Source organism: Pan troglodytes, chromosome 9, assembly GCF_028858775.2.
Source record: "Pan troglodytes isolate AG18354 chromosome 9, NHGRI_mPanTro3-v2.0_pri, whole genome shotgun sequence".
Classification (NCBI taxonomy): domain Eukaryota; kingdom Metazoa; phylum Chordata; class Mammalia; order Primates; family Hominidae; genus Pan; species Pan troglodytes.
In genome coordinates this window covers 50343578-50363290 of record NC_072407.2, presented here as the reverse complement: position 1 = coordinate 50363290, position 19713 = coordinate 50343578, and the positions used below count along the sequence as shown (strand labels likewise).

Sequence of the window (19713 nt, the reverse complement as noted above, 5' to 3'; positions counted from 1 at the left end):
GGCTTTAGACTCCCTGAGCCCTTAAAGCAAGGAAAAAGATCAGACTTGTCCTCCACGCCAGACCCAGCCTGGACGCCACATGATGACGGGCTCACAGCCCCAGTCTCTTTACCAAGGGTCTCTCCCAGTCCAGCCTGCTCCCCCTGACTTGAGGGATCTTGGTGGCCATTCTCCCTTGGGGTCCAGGTCAGATTATCTCATGGGTCTCACACCGTTGGCACAGGAGGCAAAGATCTTTCACTAAACCCCATGGAGCACTCAAACCTCTTCTTAGGTCTTCCCAGTTTAGGGATGGCAAATAATAGAAGAAAAGAGTACTCCTAAGTAGAGCGGCCCAACGTCATGAGAAGATCATTGGGCTGGGCTCCAGTGTGAGCTGGGGGATCCTGGCCAGGCCCCTGACCTTTCTGAGCCTTGGTTTTCTTATCTGCAAAATGGGAATCAAACCAACTACAAAGATGTTATGAAGATCACATGAAACTGATGAATTTACAAGCTTCTGGCAGCTGTTAATCACCAAAGACAGAGGAGCTGGAACGCCACTCCTGTCTCTTCAGCCTCTCCCTCCCCTCCGCGGCCACAGAGCCCTTGGTCTCACTCGAACCTGCTTTCCCGACCTAACCACGTCTCTGGTGTTTCAGCGAGGAAGGGGGTGAAGAGGAAAGATGGCAGAATGATAGCTCTTCCAGGGCATTTGGTTACTGTTTTGGCCTACCCTCCACACCTGTGACCCAAGTGCCAGCCAAGTCCTGTGCTGAAACCCACACTGCAGGCTGGATGTGGGGCTGACCCCGACACGGAACAGAGGAGAGCCAAGAAGAGCAAGGAATGAGTGCCTGGCACCGCTCAGGGGTGGCCCAGGAACTCGGGGAGCGGAAGAACCTGGCCGCAGGTGTGGCAGATCCCGCTTCCTGCACACACTGCCCCCGCAGCTGACTTAGAGGGCTGTTCAAGGAGGAGGCAGAGGGGGCAGGGAGGAGAGGTGGTCAGCCTGTCCTGGGTCCTGTGATGAGGCCTTAATGAACATGGCCCTGGAAACCCAGCGCGGGAGTCCCAGATGACCCCGGCTAGCTGCGAGACCTTGGCTGAGTCAAGGCCACCTGGCTGGGCCTGGGCCTCAGGGGACGGGAGGGGTGGGGCCAGGAGGCTAGAGGCACCCACCCAGCCTGCCCTGGGCCGCACTGATTGGCTCCGCCCGGCAGCTAGAGCTGCAGGTAACTTCCAGCAAGTGCCTGTGGGTCCCCGTGGGCCTGTGGACTGGCGGAAGGAGAAGCTCCTCGCCCACCGGCCTCCCACAACGGCAGCTGTCGCCCCCTTGTGTCGCTCCAGCGGCACTGCAGGGCAGCCTCCAGGGGCTGCTTCCGCACCTCCCAATTCTCTCCTGCCTTAAAGTGGGTGGAAGGGCTCCGGATCCCTGCTTCTCCGAGGGGCCCGCGCGGCCTAAGACTCAGGGCTAACCTATGACTCCACTTTCACCTCTGCCCCGGGGGGGCCACTGGCGAATTCTGGAGAGGCCTCCAGGGAGCCGAGGAGGGCAGGCCCGTTTCTCTCACTCTCCCCCAGCCCAGCTGCCTGGAGCCTCAGCTTTCTCTCACCAGGGGTCACTTAGTCCTTCCTCTGTCCTTGCCTGAGGGGACACCAACTCTCGAGCTCCTGTGCCAACCGAGAATCCTGGGCAGCTCCACATCCCAGGATCTGACCTTTTTGGAGTATGGCATGGAGACAAAATGACAAGAATTGTCATTCCCTCCCCTGACAGCGTTTGGCACAGAGGGAGACTGTGAGAATTCTACACTGGGTTCCCAGCCGGGGCCAGCTGTATACTCTGGCACCTGACCTTGTGTGGGGAGCAAACACGGTGAGATGAACGCAGCTCGGCCACTGAGGCCCATTTTTCTTTCCTAAACTTGCTGGAACCCAAGGATTCTAGGTTGTCCCTGCCTCTCACAGCAACCTGGGCTGCTCCCAGCATTAGCCCGGGTGAGACAAACCACTCAAAGAGGTTTCCTTTCGCTCCCAGACACCCTGGCGCCATAGACAGGGTTCTCACCTCTGCAAAAGAGGCGTCCCTCAACACGTCCCTCCCTATTCATTGCAGAACCAACTCAAACAGGGGCTGCTTCTGCTCAGGCACCCGCTGGGCACCCTCTGCAGCCCTGACTTCAGGGCCATGCTCGCTGGGGCCGTGTGGCAGTGCCTCTAAATGGGACCCATTGTCTCACACTGGTTCTGCAGGTGTGCCTCCTGCCCTCTGGGAGCTTGTGACTTTGAGCACCGTGAAGGGCAGGGGATGGCGGCACAGACGCTCAGGCTCCTAGGGGCTCTGAGGCCAAGGCTCCTTATGTCTACATGTGTGAGGTGCCAGGTAATTTCTGATGCCCCTGGGGTGTAAAACCAGCTAATCCACAAGCCCTGTGACCTGCCAGGATCAGGCTGCTGAGACCAGGCCAGAGGATAAGCGGGTCCTCCTTCCCGGTGGGTCCTGGAGGAGGAGACAGAGTCCACTTCTCTCCCACTCCTGGCTGCCCAATCCTTAGGGTCAACAGAAGCTTAAATGGAAAGGTCCTGCCTGCCCTCTGCTCAGGGTAGAGGAAAACTAAATACCCTGGGATCAGAGTAGGGGCCTGTACCTCCTCTCCTCCTCCTCCTCCTCCTCAGGGAGGAGACTGATAGTTCCGGCAAGAAGTAAGGTGGGATGCAGTTGGGGTGGGAGGAATCCACAAGCTGGGGAGAATCATGGCTCACTGAGCTAAAAAAAAAAAAAAAAGGGAGATGGCAAGCTGCCCCCCCGATTCTGAGAGGATGACGCCAGTTGTGTGGGGCAGAGATGGACTTTAAGGAAAAGCCTCTTTCAGCCCCATAGGGGCTGCCATTCAGAGACTGTCCTACCCAGAGGGGCCAGGATGGCAAACATGTGGCCCATGTGCCATCAAGACCCCCTGCCAAGCCCACAGCAGACACTGCTAATTGTTCATGGAACTCTCCCCATGAGCCAGGGTCCGCATGCAGAATTCTCCACCTGGCTTCAGCAGCCACTGCCAACCTAGTTGTTACCCTTGATCTTCCCGTCGGGCCCCTCAACCCCAAGGCTGGATGTGTGTATGTGGGTGGGGTGGGGAGGGGGCGGGATGGGGGACATGGGGTGGATGACTGGGGAGAAGCAAGAGCTAGGTTAAGAGCTAGCATGGAGCTGGGATAAGATGAAGGGCTGGTTTCAGCTGGGGCTTCAAGGACTTTTACCTGAGGCTGCAACAAACAAACAAAGGTAGCAGGACCAGCCAAGCAGCATTGGAGGGGGCAGAACCCAGAGCAGGTGTACTATTCCACCCTTCCACATGTCTGCCCCCAGCCCCCACCCCTTGGCCCCATCAAGTCAAAGGGAAGGAGGCCAGCCCCAGTGAGCTCCCAGGCCTGCCAGGAGAAAGTGCTTTCCCTTGCTGCTCTCTGCCTGATACTACTGGGTTCTCTGAATGTATTCATTTCTGAAGGCCCCACTATCCCCAGCACAGTGCTCCCAAACAAGGGACACTCCTTACACGCTTCCAGAGGTGCTGCTGAATTTTCTTTCCTCTCATCAGGCATCCTATAAGAGCACTTACACTCCCCAGGGTGACGGACTACTGTGCTTCTCAAACTTGATGGGACATGAGAATCACCTGGGAAGCTTTAAACAATGCCCAGGCCCCACCTCCAGACCTGATGGGTCAGACACGCCAAGGGTAAGATCTAGGAATCTGTATTTCTTAAAGCTCCCTTGGCCATTGTGATGTTCCGTTTGGGATCCTGGTATAGAGAAAGGGATGTGGATTTTGGAATCACACCAACTTGACTTCAAACCCTATCTCTACCTCTTCCTTGCTATGTGACTCTGAGCAAATCCCCTCTGACTGTGTTTCTTTCATCTATAAAAATGGAGAAACAGGCCAGGTGTGGTGGCTCACACCTATAATCCCAGCACTTTGGGAGTCCGAGGTGGGAGGACTGCTTGAGGTCAGGAATTCAAGACCAGGCTGGGCAATGCTGTGTGAGATCTCATCTCTACAAAAAATTGTTTTTTTTTTGTTTTACAAAAGGAAGAATACCACCTACCCTGCTTATTTTAGATAATTACATAAAGGTATCTGTTGGTTCTCTGGTTTCTTGTTCTTCCTCCCGAATGTGCTCATCCCTATACCCACAAACCTGTGCCCTTCAGAAGGGGCACAGCCACAGGTCAGAAGAACCCAACACTTGATACCCTGTGGGCAGCAACAGGAAGCCTCTGGTGGCGCCCCTCCCTCCCCCTGCGGAGCCTGTGAATACTGGAGGCTACATCCTGCAGAGCTGGGTGTAAACTGCTCCATCTTGCAGGGCTGTGGGTGACAAAACAGAGCTACTGGAAGTTTCACTCCCTGCCCTGTTTTATATGACATTGAAGCCTGCGTGGTAACACAGGAGCCCACGGAGCTCCATCTGCCAGTGTAAGAATCCAGATCTGTGCATGTGCTCAGAGACAGAGTGCAGGTGCAAAGAGTGGGCCCTGGCCCGGGTGAGACAGGTAGAGGGCACAAGTCAGCATCACGGGTATGCTAGCCCACACGACAGGAGAAAACCGCCCATGTTATTGGTGGGTAAAGTCTACCCAGGGAAGGGGCAGAGCAAAGCTAAGGGGCAGGGTGGGGGTGAATGCCACCAAGTTTAGGCAGCTGCAGAAAAGTGAGAGGGAGGCCTTGGGCAGACTCCAAGTGGTCAGAGTTCAGTCTGAGGTGGCTCTGGGGTCCTTGGCTGATTGGCTACAAGCTCCTTGGCCACCAAGGAAGGGCAGGGCTCGGTCAGGAAGAAGCGCAGGGAGCCAGGTCAGGTACTCCTGGAGCCTCACGTCCCTTACCTTACACCACGGCTACCAGGGCAGGCAGCGGCTCACGACCAAGAGCAGCACACTTGCCATGAACTGCCTGCACTCAGTCTTTCCACACTCTCCCCCTGGTTCCCCGCTAGAGTCCTGGTCAAAACTCTGTCACAGGCACAAGATGGTGACATTTGGAGCGCTGGGGGAGGGGGCAAGATGAAGCTTGAACAGCCAGCAGAGATTCCAGACTCCAGCCCACTCCATCCCTTTCCCAGCATGGGCTGGAAGAGGGTAGAGGGAGACATGCTGCCTGCCTAGCAGAGGGATGGGCTGGGGTCTCTCTGCTAATTAAGAGCAAGGTAGGGCAGATGATCAGGCACCCCCAACCCCAAGGAGAAGCTTAACATGTTAAACAATTAAACCAGTGACCAGAGCTTGGGGACAAGCCATGTGTGGTGACGGTATCAACGGGGCTACGTTCTGCAGATGCCACGCAGTGGTGGTAGGCAACCTGGTCCCACGAAAGTCCAAAGGGCGGTGTGATCCCCACCTCAGTGGTGCCAGGAGGCTCAGAGAGGCCCTGTTCTATCAGTGCCAAGAAGGCGTGGGTGACCAGTCCTGGGGGCCCAACCTGCTTGTGCCGGGGGCTGGGGTGATTCCATCTTCCTGCTGGAGGGTTGGGAGCCGACCCTCCCACGGTACTACACATGAGGCGCACTAGACTGCCGGTGCCAGGGAATGACCCCCACCCGGTGACAGTGCCAAGCCGACCGATCCCGCCTGTGTCGCGGCCCTGGGGGATGACTCCCAGTGGGTGCCCACGCCAAGACGGCTCGTGCCGCCGGTGCCAGCGTCTCCCCGACTCAGTGTCAGTACCGAAGTGGCCCGGACCCCCAGTGGCCGAGGAATGTCCCCCGGTGAGGGAGCGGTAACCTGCCGGTGCCTCGGTGCCTGCCCCGCCGCCGCCCCGCTCACCTGTGCCCGAAGAGCCGCAGCCCCGGGAAGCGCCGCTTGTTGAGTCGCCGCGGCGCCTTGTCCGGCTCGGGACCGGCGTCGCGCTCGGAGCCGCTGGACGAGGCGGAAGCCGACTCGGAGTCGCTGCTCCGGGCCTCGGGGCTACCGTCCCGCGGCTCCATCCGGCCCTAGCCCCGGCCGGCGGAGGGCCCGCGGGAGACGCCCATGCCGGGCCGGCGGCCGGGGCTCAGCACGCCCGCTCCGCGCCGCCCGCCACCTCCATGGCGCGCGCTCGCTCCGCCCGCCCCGCACCTCGCGCCCCCGCTCCCCACGCCCAGGTGCCCGGGAAGCCGCTGCCGCCGCCGCTCCAGGAAGTGCCGCCAGCCGCGGCCGCAGGACCCCGCATAGCTGGCCGGGCCGCTGCCTGCCCGCCGCCGAGCACGCCCCCTCGGCCGCACGGTGGCACCGGGCCCGCAGCGCCCTCTGCCGGACGCCCGCTGCGCTGCAGCCCGCTGGGGCGGTCCGAGGGGCGGGGCGACGAAGGGGCGGGGCAGCAGAAAGCCCTGCCCCCAGCCCGGCCCGGCCCGCCTGGATGGGTCTGAATCTCCCGGCCTGGCACACTCGCACTGCGCGCACCCAGACGCGCAGTCTTTCCTCCCCCGATCCCTCCGCTACCAAACAACTGCACGCTCACAAGTGTACACTCGCGAGGGCTGCTGTCACCACCTCCCCTCCGCTCTCGCACACCCTACTCATAGCCACTCACAATCTCCACCCATACCTCCTCGGCTCCCCCAAATCGCACCCAGGGGAACAAAAGTCACACAGTGCTCCCCATGCACGCAGAACAAACACATCCCTTACACAATTATGCCCACTCATTACTTAAACGAACACTTCCCACCCCAGCCTCTCGCACTCAGTGACCAAAGTCACTTAATGACTCGCACACACACCAACAAAGAACTCACAAGTTTCTCCTACAAAGTCATCCTTCCACAGCTATTCACAATGGTTTCCAACCTTCTCACCCATGCCCAACACATCGCATTTTCCTGACATAGTATTCAACAGAACCTATAGATCTCATATGCTACGGGAATCACCTGCACAGCCCTTACACACTCAAAAATACACAGAAGGACAACAGGTACCACACTCCCATTCACAAGCACACATGCCCACACAGAACACACACCTTTCTCCTACATACAAATACTCCCAGGACAATGGTTACCGGTTGCCACATCCCTCACACATATGTATGTGTGTGCATACGCACACACTCCCATCCAGAAATATACCTCACATGCACACACAAAGACACCCCACAATGCAGCCGAGGTCGTCCCCCTCCAGAAATGAGAGCAATTGGAACCCAAGCAGTCACCTGTAGGGGCACAGCCATCACACACACAGGGGCTGTTTCTGATGGCCCCTGCAGGGCTGACGAAGGGAGGCCAGGAGCTGGGAAGCATGGTCTTCCACCTCCCCAAACCCTACCACCCTGCTGCCCACACCAGCTGCCCACTACTTCTGTGTGCACGCGTCTCTGCCAAGCCACATCCTGTGTCACCTTCGCTTTCATCCTCCCCTCTTGGGTTCTGGCAGCCCGTTTTCCAGCCTTAGTCAGCCGCAAATAGCCAATGCTTAGGGCTGTGACCTGCGGACAAGCCTGTGATTTTGAGGAAGAACCAGCACCCCGAGGCCCAGAACCCTCTCCCAGTTTCCTGCAAGTTGGGAGAAGGTCTGATCAGGGAGGCGGGGGTCCAGCCCTCCAGCCAGCAACTGGTGCCAGGGTGGCCAGGAAGAGGGCAGATCAATCCCCAAGTATGCCTGACAACTGGCCTCTGGGGTGCATGGGTCCCTTTGGGGAAGTTTCCCAATGGCTCTTACTCCAAGCTCTGAGAGAAGAGATCAGAGGCAACTGAAGACCCCACGGAGTCTCCACAAGGCCTTGCAGCTGGGTCAGAAATCTCCAGCATCCAGTGCCGCACTCCTGGGGGGGCTCCTCTTCCCAGATCCCCCCACTGCTAGCTTGCTCAACTCCTGGCCTCTCTCGAGCTCAGTTCCTCCACACAGTCCAAACATCAGAGCTCCCTGCACCCTGCCAATAACTCCTTTGCCCTACTCTGTGCCTCTGCAGAGTGCTGGATGACAGATGGGTGACCCTACTTCTGTCACCCCCATCTCAGATAAAAGGCTCATAGAGGGACAGAAGTCCCATGCCCACTCCCAGGCCACCCCTTGTACCTACTGTGTCTGGGGTGCCTCTGATGGGATCTGTGGCACGTCCCAGGAGCGGTAGCGCCACATCTGCCTCAGTGACCCCGGCCGCTCCCCTTCTTCCGTCCCCAGCGCCTCCACTGGGCCCAGAGCTGAGGACTCATTGCAGCTTCCCCCGGCACTGTGGCCAGCCCCCGGTGCGCTCATCCTGCCCGGCGACTCTCTTCCTCTTTCGGCACTTCCTGACGGGGGTGGGGTCGAGGGGGGGGGGCCTGCTAGAGGCCGCTGGCCGCCCAAGCTGAGGACCACAGGCTCAGGGCTCATAGGCGCCTTCCGCTGGCTGGGGCCAGCTGCCGTGAAGAGCTGCACAAGAAAGCAAGGGGCAGGTGGGGACAAGCCCAGACCAGCAGCCAGGAGGCAGCCATGGGGCTTGCTTGGGCTGGAATCTGCACCTGGGCTCCTGTCTGGTTTTCCTCTCCATTTAAACTGTCTGATTTTCAACTCTTGGTCCTGCTGAGGTCTCCCGCTTTATGACAACCACCAGGTACAATGGCTGGGTGTGCCCAGCCCTCAAAGAGCACTCTCTTCCTAGCACTTCTGTGTGCAGCATACCATCTTACACAGGGCTGGGCATACAGGAAGGTGGTGTAGAGAAATGAGCAATGAGGATGGAGCCTGGAGACATGAGCATGTGTCCTGTTCTGCCTCTTACCTGGATCAGGTCATAAACCTCTCGGAGTCCTCTAAATAACTTTTGGGACAAGGTAGCCTATAAACAAATAAACTAATGAATACATGTGCCAGGGAGATTTTCTGAGCCTCAGTTTTCTCATCTGTAAAGTGGAGTAATAGGCCAGGCATGGTGGCTCACACCTGTAATCCCAACACTTTGGGAGGCCGAGGTGGGCAGATCACCTGAGCTCAGGAGTTTGAGACCAGTCTGGCCAACATGGTGAAACCCCATTTCTACTAAAAATACAAAAATTAGCCCGGCGTGGTGGCAGCAGGTGCCTGTAATCACAGCTACTTGGGAGGCTGAGGCAGGAGAATCGCTTGAACCTGGGAGGTGGAGGTTGCGATGAGCCGAGTTCACGCCACCGCACTCTAGTCTGGGTGACAAGAGTGAGACACTGTCTCCAAAAAAAAAAAAAAAAAAAAAAAAATTTGAGCTCATGGTGTTATCTGAGGAATAAAGAAGAGATAGGAAGGTTGACAAATTAATTCAAATAAATACTTATTGAATGCCTTCTGTGCATCAGGCACCGTATCGGAGAACATAGCTCTAAAAACAAGGAAGCAGGGTTCTGTCCTCACAGAGCTTAGATTCTAGTGGGGAAGACATTCAGGAAACAAACAATCTATGTACAATATAATGTCAGCAAACAAGATGTGCCATAAAGATTGGGAGGCTGAGGCTGGTGGGTTACTTGAGGTCAGGAGTTTGAGACTAGCCTGGCCAACATGGTGAAACCCCCTGTCTACTAAAAGTACAAAAACTAGCTGGGTGTGGTGGTGGACACCCGTAATCCCAGCTACTCTGGAGGCTGAGGCAGGAGAATCGTTTGAATTCGGGAGGCGGAGTTTGCAGTAAGCTGAAATCACACCACTGCACTCTAGCCTGGGCAACAGAATGAGACTCTGTCTAAAAAAAAAAAAAGATGTGCTATAAAGAAAAATGAAGCCAAAGGAAGGGAGAAGAGTGATGAGAGTGACTTAGGCAGGGGGAGGGGATCAGGGAGGGCCTCTCTGGGGAGGTGATATTTGAGAGCAGACCTGAATGAATGGGGAGCGTGAGCTATGTGACTTACCTGGGAGAATAGCATTCTAGGTGGAAGTAGAGTCAGAGCAAAGGCATGGAACAAGGAATGTATTTGTGTCTGGAGAATTGCAAAAAGGCCAGCATGGCCAGAGAACAGGGAGCCAGGGGGAATGCGTTAGGAGCTGGAAAGATCTCCAGAGGCCAAACTGTGCTGGAGTTCAAGGCCATTGTGAGGATTTGGTAAATAAATACCAGGGCATATATTCACTCTTTATTCTTAGGACTGGTTCTAGGAAGGAAACTGTACCTTCCTCAAGCATTCTTTAATCGCCCTGCTCTATAACTAGTTCTTTAGTTGTATATGTGTTTGTTACTGTGAATTTCTTGAGGACAGAAACAGCATCAGTTCAGTTCAGTAAACATTTATGCTACAGAACCCTTCAAGATGCTATCCCGACCCTTAAAAACCTCCATCTGGTGCTGTAATCACCTTTGTGTCCCTCATGACGGGAACGTAATATTTTTCAGTAAATATTTGTTTAATAAATGCATGCTATGCAATTAATAATTAATACTCAGTAATCATAAAACAATGGCTAATAGTTCCGGAACATTTCTGTGCCAAAAATCTTACTGAATATGTAACGTAGCTCTTTGAATCCTCTTAATGACTCTAGGAGGTAGATCTTGTTATTTTCCTCCTTTTTTTGCTTTTTTTTTGTTTTTTTTTGAGACTGAGCCTCACTCTGTCACCCAGGCTGGAGTGTAGTGGCGTGATCTCTGCTTACTACATCCTCTGCCTCCCAGGTTCAAGCGATTCTTGTGCCTCAACCCCCAGAGTAGCTTGGATCACAGGCGTGCGCTACCATGCCCAGCTAATTTTTGTATTTTTAGTAGAGACGGAGTTTCACCATGTTGACCAGGCTGGTCTTGAATTCCTGACCTCAAGTGATCTGCCCGCCTTGGCCTCCCAAAGTCCTGGGATTACAGGCATGAGCCACCGCACCTGGCCTTATTTTCCTCCTTTTACAGATGGGGAAATCAAGGCACAGGGCTGCTAAGCTTACCTGTCTAAGGTCACCCAGCTGGTAAGTGGTAGAAGTGAGAATCTAGCCCCAGAATCTGTGCTCTTAAATAAAACATCCTATTGCTGCTGTAAGGTAGGGGATATGGCCATGTAATGCCCCCAAGGCTCAGTCCCCACTTTTCCACAGTTTCCCCTCCAACCCATTATCTCTGAATGCCTCAAGATGGGTTCTATATGCTGTGGCCTCATCGGAGACTGTGTCCACCAGACCAAGGTCTATTCTGGAAGGAGGCTGTGCAGGGCCCTGCCTTCCTCTTGCAGGCATTTTGCAAGTAGCTCGAGCAGTTAAACAGAGGAAATGGGGCTGGGCTTGTTTTCCATCTGAGGCGTCTGGCAGCCCTGGAGCTGCAGAGAGCAGGAAATGGGGCTCCTGGAGGGGAAGCAGGCAGGCTGGAGGTTTCAAGAAGCAGGGCAGTCCTGACTGTGAGACTAGGGCCACCTTGAGCTTGCACTCCTTGGCACTGTCAATGTCATCTCTGCTTTCCAGGTGGGGTGGGGAGGACACGGCTGGAAGGGACAGGTGCACGGGACTATGGAGGATGCCCTTGGCAGTTCCTAGGACAACATGTGCCAGCCCTGGGAAGCTGGGGACCCCTCAGAATCCACCCAGGTACACACAGGAAGAAGAATCTGGGTAAGAAAATTATTCTGGGCTTTGTTGAGGCCCCAGAGGTTGGTGTTCTACTTTCTGTGGCCTGGATGAGCAAGTGGGAGCTGGGGAAAAGAAATGTACCAGGGCACCAAACACTCAACCCACGACCTGGACATCCTCTGCTGTCAAAACCCGCCCAGCTAGCCTCCTTGGCCTGACCTTCGCGGCTCCTTACGTTCTCTGGCTGTTCTTGCTTTTCCGCCTCTTTGTCCAGGCTTTCCCTGCAGAGATTTTCTCTCAGCTCATGCCATGCTGGTGCCTGCCTCATAGTAGGTGCTAAATGAACCTCCCCTCCTCCCCCTTTTCGCATTCCCTTCACATGTGGCCCTAACCCCTGCCATTCCCTTTGCCTATGTTGCACTCCTAGCTTGTCTTCCCTGGGTATTTGGCCAATCACATTCTCCATCCTTCAGACCCAGCCCAAGCAGCAAAAGTGGGAAGGTAGAAAGAGCCGCAGACATGGAGTCCATTGGTTCATACTCCAGCCCTTGCTGTGTGACTGTGGGCCAGTCATTACCCTCTCTGGGTTGGACCAGATGATTTCTAAGATCTGCTCTAGATCTGACAGTTCCATTTGAATCTTCTTTCCTGATTTCCAAGTTTTTGCTCATTCATTCCTTCATTCATTTGTACGACAAATATTTCATAAATATCTACCAAGTGTCAAACACTTCTCCTGAACTGGCATTCCACCCCACCTGCTGATCCCTTACCTATGATGCTCACTTTTGTTCCCAATGATATTCCTGTATCATCTGACTTTTTGTGCACTTAGTCTTGCTTCCTTACAAAATTCTTGAACCTTATGTTGCTCCTAGCTCAGTGCTGGGTACATGAGTTTGTGCTCAGTGACTTCCTATGGAAGTTGCCATGGGTTGAATACAGGTGTTCAGAAGGCTGGGCAGAGGGAGGGAGGGAGACTGGCTTCTTGTTTGCCTAAGTGGCCATGGTGAGACATGGAGAGTTTGGAGACAGAGCCTTGCTCTGTTGCCCTGGCTGGAGTGCAGTGGCATGATCTCAGCTCACTGCAACCTCCGCCTCTCAGGTTCAAGTGATTCTCCTGCCTCAGCCTCCTAAGTAGCTGGGATTACAAGTATGTCCCACCACACCTGGCAATTTTTGTATTTTTAGTAGAGACAGGGTTTCGCCATGCTGCCCAGGCTGGTCTCGTACTCCTGGCCTCAAGTGATCGGCCCGCCCTGGCCTTCCAACATTCTGGGATTACAGGCATGAGCCACCATGCCTGTCCTACAAGGATTTTGAAGTTTAAGTGCATGCCTCCCCATTAGCTATGCCTGTGATCTGGGCACCTGCTGAAGCCTTTGGGAGCAACCCAGAGCCTGGGATCACCTGCTGATCACTGGCCCCTGCTGAAGTGCTGGGCCTCTGCCCCCACAGAGGAGACAGATGTGTCTGAGCTGGGTTGCAGGTGCTGCTGGCTAGTGACAGATGGACTTTTGACTAGGTTCCTTTTGGGTAGCTTCACGAAAGTCATGAGCAGGAGGAAACCTGGAGGAGGGGCTGGAGACCCTCTCCTGCTGAGGCAAGAGAGCTGCAGGCACAGCACTGGCGGCCCAGCAGCCAAAGGTGGTCCTTCAAACCACCATGTCTCTTGAAAGCTGTCCTTTGGCACCTCCCAATTTCCTGGATTGGAGGTGAGAGAGGAGCCTGCACAGCTCTCCCCTTACTCTGGGTCAGCTGCATCTGCTCAAAAGTTTCCATCTGTCCCCACCCTGGACTACACCAAGCCCCCACGACACGGTCAGTGTGTCTCCTGCCTTCTAAGCCTCCCACTCACATCTGTAGGGTCATAAGCCCTGACTGCATAGCTACCTTTCAGCCCCCTTACTACCTATCCTATTACCACATCCAGGGATATGTACACTTTGTACAGAGCCAAAAGCAAGATCCTTAAGGATGAAAGTCTAGGCCTTTGCAAGCCTGACAGAGTAAAAAGGGCTTTGGAGAGAAACAGATCTCAGTCTGGATCCTGGCTCCACCAGTTACGGGCTCTGTGATCTCAACACATTGCTTAACTTCTGCCAACCTTAGCTCCTCATTTGTAAGCTGCGGCCCAGTGGCCTCCAAAGCACTGCCTACTCTGCAATCTCTGATTAGCCTTTTCCAGGCATCTATAGGCCGAGAGCCCTTGTCAGTCACACTGGAGCCCTGCAGAAGCCTAGAGTCCAGTCCCAGTTCCTTCCCCACCCTCTTTGTATGTCATTGAAGAGAGGTTTTCTCCAGTTGGTACTAACCCTTGTCCCTGGCACCCTGGACCTTGGAGGGGCCTTTCTGAAAACTCTGAAAGGCACCAACTGAGGCAAAAATGAGACTCCACTCCAGGCTTCCCCATGCTTGGCCCACAGGCCACCATCTCAGCGGGCCACCAAATAAGTTCTTCAAATGCCATTGATCAAACTGGGCTTCCCAGGTTCCCTCCAAAATGCCCAAGTGGCTGTGCCCCTTGGTGCGGGCACTGGGGGACATGGGCTGCTGGGGGCATGTCCCAAGCTCCTTGTGCCAAAATGAGGTCAGATAAGACCCTCTCCTGGGATCCCGATCCCTGCACGTTGGCCTCTGGGACAGTGTGGCACTGCCCTCTCTGGCCTTTGACTCACTGATCAGCAAGAACTGTAGGTCCCTGAGGGGAGGGAAGGAGTTCCGGGCTGGGCCTGGGCCCCGCCCTTTTCAAAGGAAAGAAAATTGATGGACCCCAGGCTTCCTCTGGCCGTGGTCCCCTCCCCCTGCTCAGCTCAGCTCTCTGCCCCTGGTTTTGCATTGTTAATTCAGGACAGAATGTGATCTCTGGCAGCTCCTTGCTTTATCCTGTTGCTATTTAAATTACAAATCGGCCCCATCTCCCTGTCACTCTTGGGTTATTTTTAGCTTCTGGTAAATAGCCGCAGGGAGAGTTGGATCAGGTGCCCCTCCCTTGAGGAGTCGTGGACCCGCAGCAGCGTGCCCACAGCAGGGGGCATCCTCATCTGCCAGTTGGTGCCCAGTCCCTGCCCCCAGCCCCTCTGCGGGGGTGGGGAAGGGGGAGGACCGTAGGCTGGGACATGCGCGCATGCTCAGCCTTGCTTTTAGTCTCTGTTAAACTTTACCACCCCCGGGTCCCACCACCATCTGTGGCTCGGGGCCAGCCTCCATCTCCACACCTTACAGGGCCTCTGGAACCCACGGAGGGGTCCAGCTACACAGGACAAAAGCTCTAACTTGTTTTACCCGTGCTCTGAGTCAGGAAGTTGACATCTGGTATCTTCTTGAATCTTCCCAGCCACATTCTTGATAAGGTATCATCGCTCGCATTTTCCGTGTGAGGAAACAGGGTCAGAAGTGAAAGCCTCTTACCCAACTAGGAAGGGGCAGGGCTGGAATTGGAGCCCAGGTCTCTCTGACCCAGAAGGCTATATGCACGGGCATTGCATGACCTCTCTTGGTGGGATGCATGTGCCATGGAGCCCCCCGCCGCCATGCTCAGGTTCATTCCGATGCCTCAGTTCTGGTTTCCCATGAGCTTGTCCTGTCCCATCTACTGGATCGGGGCCACATCCAGCCTGCTGCTTGTTTTTGTAGGGCCCAGGAGCTAAGAGTGCTTTTTTTTTTTTTTTTTTTTTTTTGAGATGGAGTTTTGCTCTGTTGCCCAGGCTGGAGTGCAGTGGCGCAATCTTGGCTCACTGCAACCTCTGCCTACCGGGTTCAAGCGATTCTCCTGCCTCAGCCTCCCGAGTATCTTGGGTAACAGGCACCCACCATCACACCTGGCTAATTTTTGTATTTTTAGTAGAGGTGGGATTTAACCATGTTGGCCAGGCTGGCCTCGAACTCCTGAGCTAGGGGATCCACCTGCCTCAGCCTCCCAAAGTGCGGAGATTACAGGCGTGAGCCACCACGCCCGGCAAGAATACTTTTTAAGTTTTTAAATGAGTGGGAAAAAGCAAAAGAATGGTATTGCGTTGCTGAAATTCTATGAAATGTTAAGTTCAGTGTCTATGAATAAAGTTTTAGCAGAACCCTGGCGCTTCTTCACTTACACGTCGTCTATGACTGCTTTTGCACCACAATGGCAGAGTCGAGAGCCCTGCAAAGCCCAAAGTATTTACTGTCTCACCCTGTATGGGGTTCACACTTTTGTTAAGGGAAGGGACTGTTTCCCATATTTCCATCTCAGGTAACGCTTGGCCCACACCCAGGACACAAGGTACAGGCACTGGTTCTTCCTAGAGGCCCTTCTGGGGCCAAAACAGAACTCAGCACAGGGAAGCCCTCCGCCAGCCACATCCCAGTGAGTCATCTCACATTGGACACCCCCTCCCTCCATTTTTGTTTGTTTGTTTGTTTGTTTCCTGCCCTGCCCCTTTCTCTTTTTCCTTCGGCTTCTTCACAGGCAAAACCAGTGGTTTCCAAACCTGCTCCACTGTCAAAATTACCTGGGAGAGGTTTTTAGCGTGGAGGCGTCCAGGCCCAACCCTATACACCTGTAGCAAGACCTCTAGGGAGAGGGCTTTAGAATCCATTTTAAGGCTGGGCGCGGTGGCTTATGCCTGTAATTCCAGCACTTTGGGAGGCCGAGGTGGACGGATCACCTGAGGTCAGGAGTTTGAGAACAGCCTGGCCAACATGGCGAAACCCCGTCTCTACTAAAAATACAAAAATTAGCCCGGCGTGGTGGTGGGCGCCTGTAGTCCCAGCTACTTGGCAGGCTGAGGCAGGAGAATTGCTTGAACCCGGGAGGTGGCAGTTGCAGTGAACCAAGATCACGCCATTGCACTTCAGCCTGGGCGACAGAGTGAGACTCTGTCTCAAAAAAAAAAAAAAAAAAAAGAACCCATTTAAAAAGAGACCCCCAGGTGATCCAGTTTGGAAACCACTGAGTTTAACTCTGGAATTGCAAATCCTGCATCTTTGAACTGATCTTTTTAGACCAAGCCCTGCATCCCTTGCCCCACTCTGGCTTTACCTAGCTGGAGCCTGCTCTCCCATGGTCTCTTGAGCCCAACCCTGATCATTTACGATGAGAGTTACTTTTCCTTTCCCCCAGATGGAGATGCAAGATCTCAGGCACTACTGCCTTGCCCCCCACTCTTTTTAGAGACAGGATCTCACTCTATCTCCCAGCCTCGAGTGCAGTGGCGCAATCGTGGCTCACTGCAGCCTCGAATTCTTGTGCTTAAGCAATCCTCCCACCTCAAAATTCTCAGTAGCTCGGACTACAGACGCATGCAACCACGCCCAGCTAATTTTAACAAAATCTGTAGAGGCCAGGAGCAGTGGGTCATGCTTGTGACCCCAGCACTTTGGGAGGCCAAGATGGGCGATCGCTTGAGCCCAGGAGTTCGAGACCAGCCTGGCAACACGGCGAAACCCCATCCCTACAAAAAATACCAAAAATTATCCAGGCATGGTAGTGTGTGCTGAGGAGGCTGAGGTGGGAGGATCACCTGAGTCAAGGCTGCAGTGAGCCATGATCATGACAGTGCACTCCAGCCTGGGTGACAGACACAGTGAGACCCTATCTCAAAAACAAACAAAAAAAATTTTTTTTTGCTGTAGAGACAGGGTCTCACTGTGTCACTCAGGCTGGTCCCAAATCCCTGGGCTCAAGTGATCCTCCTGCCTTGGCCTCCAGAAATGCTGGGATTACAGGCATGAGTCACCATGCCTGGACCTGCCCTGCCCTTTTATGACTTATTGGAAACCAGGACCCATTTAAACCAAACAAGGACATACCCCATTGAAGTTCTTCCCTTGCCTTCTTTCCTGCCTTCTTGCCCTTCCCCCCTCCCCTGCCTTTCCAGGTGTCTGAGTTTCTGCTGGCACACACCCGCCATCTCTCCATCCACCTAAAGAAGCTGCCAGGGTTGCTTCCAGCCCATGCTGGCACTGGGAGGCGAAGGAAACCTATTTCTGAGAAAGCCCCACACCCCTCTAAGCTTCTAGTGTCCTGCCAAAGCCCCCGTCCTCACTTACGTCAGAAGCAGCCAGGCCTTCAGCCCGCTTCCGCTTCCACTCCTCGCCCTCAGATTTTTTTGCCCCCACATTTTTGTCTAAAAGCCTTTTCGCTCTGGGAAGGGCTTTCAACTGCTTTTCTTAGCAACTCCGCACAGCAGGGTAGGAGGTTTAGCTGCCAGCCAGAGCTGCACGGAACTGTGGCACGTGGAGGATGTGAAAAGGGCCACCATGGGCCTGAGCTCCTGCCAGCCCCCGGTCCCCCAGTCCCCCTGCCAGGAGGCCACAGGCCACCCAGGACAGCAGCCACAAGAGAGGGCTTAGCTGGAGAGCACAGTTTGTTCCCCTGGGGTCCCCTGGGCCTGGAAAAGCTGCTGGCTCTTTCCCAGGGCTTGTCTGTCTGTCCTCTACCAGGGGCTCTCCTTGCCTTGATGCCTTGTTCGGCTCTGAGACTGAGACTGGGTTCCTAGACTAACCCCAGGGAGTGAGGAGATGCCCTATCCTTCTCATCTGTCCAAGGGTGACAGCGGAGTCCACCCTGGTGTTGTTTTCTGCCGCCCTCACACAGGTAACCTGGAGGCAGGGGTTGGGGGGACCTCAGTGGGATTACCTGGCATCCTTGGTGATTACAGGCCCCAAGTTGTTTGGGCTGTGGAGGGGCCTCCATTCTGGGGCCACCCAGGAGAATCTCAGCCCTTGCCGCTGTGTGCGTGTGTGTGTGTGTGTGTGTGTGTGTGTGTGCGTGCACGTGTGCAACATTTTCTATCTCAGCCCTTTAATTATTCAATTATTCTTTGCTCTCTGCCCTCTAAGTCTCCACTCCACTCTGGCCTCCATTTGTGATTTTTTTTTTTTTTTTTTTGATGGAGTCACCCTCTGTCGCCAGGCTAGAGTACAGTGGCGCCATCTCTGCTCACTGCAACCTCTGCCTCCCAGGTTCAAGTGATTCTCCTGTCTCAGGCTTCCGAGTAGCTGGGATTACAGGTGCCTGCCACCACGCCTCGTTAATTTTTGTATATTTAGTAGAGACAGGGTTTCACCATGTTGGCCAGGCTGGTCTTGAACTTGTGACCTCAAGTGATCCTCCTGCCTCGGCCTCCCAAAGTGCTGGAATTACAGGTGTGAGTCACCGCGCCCAGCCTCCATTTGTGATTTGTCTCTGACCCACAGCTAAGGCAAACCTCGGGGTCATCCCCTTATGTTAAAAGTAAAGAACTGACGCCCAGGGAGAGATATTGTCCAGCTCAAGGACACACAAGTCTCTGGCAGAATTGAGAGTAGAAACCAGGTCTTCTGACTCCCAGGCTGACATTTATCCCAGGAGTCTCCATTCTTTGCTGCATCCCCTGTGAGTCCCTCTGCACTTCCTCCTGCCCCAGGGGGACATTCATACCTACAGCCAGAGGCATGGGATGGATGAGGCACTCCCCTAGGTGTGGTGTTCTGGAAGAACTTGGTAATGGAGGCTGGTAAACCCACGATTTCTAGTACACCCTAGAAGGTGGAGGTAGGGCCCATGGGAACCTGGCCTGCTTCCCATTTGCTCTGAGCATCTCGCTTCTTGGAAAATCCCCTCCCCTTCTGTCCCTTCCTCCCCCAAGTGATGGAGCCCTGATGGCCCCAGAGCCATTAAGAATACTGAGGCCTTTCAAGCTCCCAGGGCTGGGCGAGTTTTATGAAACGTCTTCCCAGAAGCCACTGGGAGAACCAGGGCAGCCTCAGACATATCCCAAACGCCCCATGGTTGTAAGTGGACAGGGAACTTGTCCTCTCCAACCAGGCCGATGGCTCTAAGGACCACAGCTGCCCTAGTGGCCCTGCTAGACTCTCCAGGGGAGGTCACTCTGGGCCAAGGGCTTGAGAGGGACAGCAAGTCCAAGTTGAGGCTGTGGTTTGGGAGAGGAAGAGGAAGGTAAGGTGTGTACTGGGCTGTCCCAGCTCCAACCTCTGTGTAACTTTCCCACCCTTGTTCTGAGGGGCAGTCCTCCCTCATTAACGTCCTACCCCAGGTCACCAAAATGACCTCTGGGGCCCACTCCAGCTGGCTCCTCCAGGACCCTCTGGGCAGAGGTGGCAGGCCAAGAGACTCTGACACTGACAGAAGACAGTTGAATTAAGAAGATGTTGGGTGGGGGTGGGGAGGTTCCCTCTGCCCCTGGAGGTTGCCAGCCAGGGCCTGCTGGGGCATGGGGGTTCAGGAGGGAATTCTGTTCCCCATCTCTGGGCAGCAGGGTCTCCACCGTGGTGGCAGGGAGCCT

General features: G+C 54.8%; 1 protein-coding gene across 13 annotated transcripts in view; it reads right to left on the bottom strand.

Moving 5' to 3' along the window:
* Nucleotides 1-19713, bottom strand: part of DGKZ (diacylglycerol kinase zeta) — a 47543-nt gene that overhangs the window by 26839 nt on the left and 991 nt on the right. For 3 of the 13 annotated variants that reach the window (XR_010147191.1, XR_010147193.1, XM_063782910.1), the window contains exon 1: nt 8040-8345. The exons of 2 other annotated variants lie outside the window; for them this stretch is intronic. Coding sequence is in view for 6 of the 11 variants with exons in the window: in XM_063782910.1 (XP_063638980.1) it covers nt 8040-8332 (293 nt within the window). In the remaining 5 variants the exon portion in view is untranslated. Of the gene's footprint in view, nt 1-5803; nt 6162-8035; nt 8482-19713 lie in introns of those variants that run through there. 8 more of the 13 variants (XR_010147192.1, XM_054661284.2, XM_016920767.4 and 5 more) reach the window with 6 other exon arrangements.